We start from the raw sequence: 5,654 nt of genomic DNA, 5'->3' as shown, positions 1-5,654 counted from the left end.
AGTAAGAGTGAGAGAAAGTTGTGGTGGAAGAGTACAGCAGGGTTCGCCACCATCCCCTGCCGGAGCCTCGTGGAGCTTTAGGTGTTTTCGCTCAATAAACACTCACAACGCTCGGTCTAGGAATCGAAACTGCGATCCTATGACCGCGAGTCCACTGCCCTAACCACTGGGCCATTGCGCCTCCACACCATATTATATAACATATTGTAAAATAATGGATATAAACAAAATAACAGTGCTATTCTTATAGATACAAATTGATACAAAGTCATACCTTGGGGCTTACATGTATCCCGACCGGCAAGAATAATGTGTCAACCTCTATCTACACATTCAGATTCTGAATTCCAGTGTCATGCACAGCGTTTATGAGAAAAGACAGGAGGAAATGAAATAATTAAGAAAAAATGTAAAAATACATTACGAAATATCATCAACAATTATTAATTATTTATGAATATATCAGTGACCAAACATGTAATAATAAATTGCATGAAAGAACAGGGTTTATAATTATGAATAAATCACAATTATAACAGAGAGGAACTGTTATATTGTTTATCTCTGTTATTTTACAATACTGTATAATATGTTCCTACCTTCGAAATTGCAATAGAGAATCAACCTTTTATTTTTAAATTGTGGATTTTGTATGTCATGTTGCTCGCGGACAGCTTTATTGTGAGGAGATAAAATATGAGTGATAATAGTGGTTTTTGACTGCTATTTCTAAACATGTAAGGGTTTTTGCAGCCCTCTCCATTATAATTGTGATTTATTCATAACTATAAACGGCCATTGATATATTCATAAATAATTATTGTTTATGGTATATCCTTCATAATGTATTTTTACATTTCTTTTTAATTATATATATATATATAACCTGACACCCTGTTGATTACAGTGACAAGGGTTCCAGTTGGTCTGAGCAACAAAATAGCTGGCTCATGAAATAATTAATGTGCATGTGGCTGAGCATTCCACAGACACATATACCCTTAATGTAGTTCTCAGAGAAATTCAGTACAACTCAGAATATGACAAGGCTGGACCTTTGAAACAGAGTTACAACTCATTTTTGCCATCTTTCCCTTTTTCAGGCGAGGATATAGTCAATTTGGCTAGTGTGCCTGCCAGAACGGTAGGTGACTAGGTGACTGGCAGGCTTCCTGAAGTTAGTGTTGCAAACCAGATCATTTGCATTGCAGAACTCCAGCAGCCTGGTTCCCTCCTCATTGCAGGAACCAAAACCGTAGCCTCCATGTATGCCATGGAAGCCCCCCTGCATGTTGTACAACATGTCCACTGAAGTCACCAGCCACAAAGAGAAGGTCCCTGTCATTTGTCAATGAGGTAGTCTGCAAGAGGGTGTCATAAAATCGGTCTTTCTGTCCATCAGGTAGCCCTGGTTGAGGGGCATAGCCCGAGATAATGGTTGCTAACCCATGATGAAGCACTAATCTAATCTTAAGTATTCTGTCGCATGCTCTGATTACCTTATCAACCCATTTCTCTGCAAGAAGTATACCCATGTCCCTGACCCTGTCAGTGTTCCCTGCCCAGAAAATCTTGTACCTGTGTTCTTTGCCTGTGAGGAACCTAGCAGAACGGGTAATGAATGTAGAATAGCAAAGAAGACTTGAAAGAAAAAAGAATAGGTTGGTGGATGAGCAGAGTATTGCTGAGAGAGAGAGAGAGAGAGGAAGATGATAAAATGCATTTCAATGGATAATGACAATAGAACCAGAGATGGAGGTTGTAAAGAAAAATGGGATGAAGTGGTTGGATCATGTGCTGAGAAAGAATTAAAATGACTGGGTGAGAGGAAAGGGATAATCAAGAAAGACATGGTTAAAGACGAAGGAAGAGAAAATGAGGGCAAGGAGCATGGTCAGTGGAGATGAAGAATATAAGTGTAAACAGTGAAAATTATCAGGGGGATCATAAGGCTAACTCCTGTCTTTTGTTGGAGAAAAAAATTATCATAAACTGCTTGTTGCTGATTGCCAAAGGGTCTGCTTAGAACTCAACATGATGGACTGATACCTGCTTACTGTATACGTACACACTTGATAACAAATTGTCCTTGACCTTGTCAACTTTAAATAAATCAATCCTGTGAGGTTTATCCTGACATAATCTGAAGCTCATAATTTAGTACAAGGCAGCAACAAGCAGGTAGAATTTTTAGCATGTCAGGTAAAATGCTTAGCAGTATTTTGTACATCTTTACATTCTGATTCCAAATTCTGCCAAGGTTGACTATGCCTTTCATCCATTCAGGGTCAATAAAACAAGTAGCAGTTGAATTCTGGGGTTGATGTAATCAACTTACCCATTCCCCTGAAATTACTGGCCTTGTGCCAACATTTGAAACCATTATTTAGTACAAGAGAATCTCAGAAACTTTTGTAAAATAGGATACAAAATGGGATAAAAAAATCGATAAAATATTTATTTTGGTTTCTTGCTAAAAAAGTAGATAAAATTAAAATTTCTATTGTAATCTCTTGTACAGAGGAGTACTTTTCGCAGGCAACAGTCTGATAAAGCAACTGTATAAGTTTTCAATTTCTATTCCATATTTGAATGAGGTTCAATTGGACCTCATACTTGAATGATGTCCAATTATAACACTTATAATTCTGAGAGAATTATTGAATGCAATCCAGAATTGTAATAGTTACCATATTCATCAATATATTTAAATACTATCAATAACCTGTACAGTACAATCATTGAAAATAATTCACAGTTGTACATGTTACTGTTTTCCCTGATATATTGAAAATATCAATTGTTTGTACAGTACAACTGCTGAATATAATTCATAAACGTAAATGTTTCCAGGTTCAGAAATATATTCAAATAAATCAATTATCTGTAACTCTACTGTACAATTGTTGGCTATAATCCAGAGGTGTAGCAATTACTATTTTTAACATGATATTCAATTATCAATTACTTGTACAGCATTATTGTTGAATTATGTAGACATTCCACTTTTTTCTTGGTACATTCAAATAATATCGATCATTTTGTACAGTACAAATTGCTGAATATATTCCAAAGATGTAGAAGTTGCCATTTTCATCAATATATTCTGATATTGTCAATCACTTGTGCAGGTATGATATATATCAATCACCTGTGCAGGTATAGTATATGTAAATCACTTGTACAATATAATTCACAGATGTGGAGGTTATCATCTTCATCGTCAACATATTCAAGTATTATCTATCATCTGGACAGTAAAATTGTTGAATTTTTCTGCTCAGAACAGGACCAATGTTTCTGCAAGATAAAATTGAACAAGAACATTAGAAATGCTTGACTGAAACAAATTTTGTTCAATTGTTACATAATATAAATTTTTGACAAATGTTTTTGTGCCTCCATTTTCCCCCTTTTATCACTTTTTATCACATCAATGTGTAGTGTAAAAAGCATTGAAGCTGATGCCATGTAAAAGACACTGGTGATGGTACCATATAAAAAGCACTGGTAATGGTACCATATAAAAAGCACTGGTGATGGTACCATATAAAAAGCACTGGTGATGGTACCATATAAAAAGCACTGGTGATGGTGCTATGTAAAAAGCATTGGTGATGGTGCCACGTAAAAAGCACCCAGTACACTCTCTAAAGTGGTTGGCATTAGGAAGGGAATCCAACTGTAGAAACCGAAGCCAAAACAAACTATGGCACCTGGTGTGGTCCTTGGCCATGCAAGCTCCTGTCAAGCTGTCCAACCCATGCCAGCATGGAAAATGGACATTAATGGTTATGATGATGACTTTAAATAGTTTAGGGCATGGAAAGTGGTGCCTATGAATTTTTCAGAACATTCAAAGACTGTAGATTAGAAACCTGGGCCAGATGCTTACCCATTCCAAATGTTGCCTCTCCAATTAGAGATTAGCACCTTTGATACAACTGTTATCGTTCATGTGAGGTAAGTGACCAAGGTAAATCACTTGGACTACTGCTTTACTTTATTAATATACTAGCAGAGATACCTGGCATTCCTTGGGAAGAAAAATGGCATAGTTTTTTATTGTTTTACCTGTTTCAGTCATTTGAGGGTGGCCATGCTGGAGCACCACCTTTTAGTTGAAGAACTCGACCCCTGGACTTATTCTTTGTAAGATGGTGCTTATTCTATCAATCTCTTCAGCCAAACTGCTAAGTTACAGGGGCTTAAATACACCAACATTAGTTGTCAAGCGATTGTGTGTGTGTGTGTGGGGGGGGGAGACATATAGAGACACAAATGCACATGCATAAACATGTATATGTCTATATGTATAGAATGGGCTTCTTTCAGTTTCCTCAACCAAATCCAGTCACAAGGCTTTGGTCGTCATATATATATGTATACATACATATATATATATATATATATATACACACACAAATATATATACCTAACAGTGGAAGGAACCCATGGAAAAGGGAGACCCAGGAAGACATGGGATGAGGTGGTGAAGAATGACTTTCGGACGTTGGGCCTCACAGAGGCAATGATGAAAGACCGAGACCTCTGGAGATGTGATTGAGAAGACCCGGCAAGGGAAGTGAGATCACAGATATAGTCTACACCTGTGTTACATAACCAGCCCATTTAAAAAGTACCTTTGAATCTACGGGCAACATTCCGTGCTTGAGGAGACCTATTGAGTCAAGTAAATCAAGATCAAATCAAATCACAATCAAACGGAAATTGTAGTTGTGGCTGTTCCCAATGCTGGTGGCACACGATAAGCACCATTCATTCATGCGCGGGTCACTGCCAGAGCCGCCTGACTGGTTCCCTGTGCCAGTAGCATGTAAAAAGCACCATCCGAACATGGTGAATATTTATGAGTTTGAGTTTATGTAACTCTACCAGTTAGAAATCCTGTGTTGTATCATAAAATGTAACTTAGCTACTCAATAAAATAAACAGTAGACTAACGTAAGAACGGTGGGTAGAGGTGGGGATATAATATTGGGTTGTCTGGAAAAAGAAAAGCACCAAGTGCCGAAAATGAACTTTCTTATCTTCCATTTTAAAGGGTTACAGAATTAACACATTTTAGAACATGGTTGAGTCCATAAAATAGGATTTGACAACACCTCCATTTAGAGCACAGTTTAAGCTATCTTTTCGTGGAAGAAAGTTTATGTTCCTATGACCTAAGTCGAAAGGTAAGCTACTATAAATTGGCACAAACCTTCCAGACAACCCAATAACTTAAAACCCAGATGATGGGGCCCCCCGACAAGGTCACAATATGATAACTGAAACTAGTCAAAAAAAAAAAAACCAAATAAAAAAAAAAGTAAATACCTGTTATTTTTTCCAGCCTTAATGTTATTCAGCATTTGCTCTTGACTGATTTTATCTGGACAAGCATTATAAGCTTCATATAAACTGCAATATGAAAATAAGCAAGAAATTATACATACATACATATATATAGGCGTAGGAGTGGCTGTGTGGTAAGTAGCTTGCTTACAAACCACATGGTTCCGGGTTCAGTCCCACTGTGTGGCACCTTGGGCAAGTGTCTTCTACTATAACCTCAGGCCGACCAAAGCCTTGTGAGTGGATTTGGTAGACGGAAACTGAAAGAAACCCGTCGTGTATATATATATATATAT

General features: G+C 37.2%; 1 protein-coding gene across 1 annotated transcript in view; it reads right to left on the bottom strand.

The window, feature by feature from the left end:
* Positions 1-2,437: 2,437 nt before the first annotated feature.
* LOC106879205 (crossover junction endonuclease MUS81) overlaps positions 2,438-5,654 on the bottom strand; it is a 21,032-nt gene continuing 17,815 nt past the window's right edge. Inside the window, exons 7-8 of the mRNA XM_052966713.1 lie at positions 5,341-5,424; positions 2,438-3,300 (exon numbers count right to left, since the gene is read on the bottom strand). Coding sequence (XP_052822673.1) covers positions 3,240-3,300; positions 5,341-5,424 — 145 coding nt within the window. The 3' untranslated portion in view covers positions 2,438-3,239. The remainder of the gene's footprint in view (positions 3,301-5,340; positions 5,425-5,654) is intronic.

The sequence above is a fragment of the Octopus bimaculoides genome, chromosome 3, assembly GCF_001194135.2.
Source record: "Octopus bimaculoides isolate UCB-OBI-ISO-001 chromosome 3, ASM119413v2, whole genome shotgun sequence".
NCBI lineage: Eukaryota > Metazoa > Mollusca > Cephalopoda > Octopoda > Octopodidae > Octopus > Octopus bimaculoides.
The sequence above is the reverse complement of the archived record's forward strand: the minus strand, read 5'-3'. Positions and strand labels throughout refer to the sequence as shown.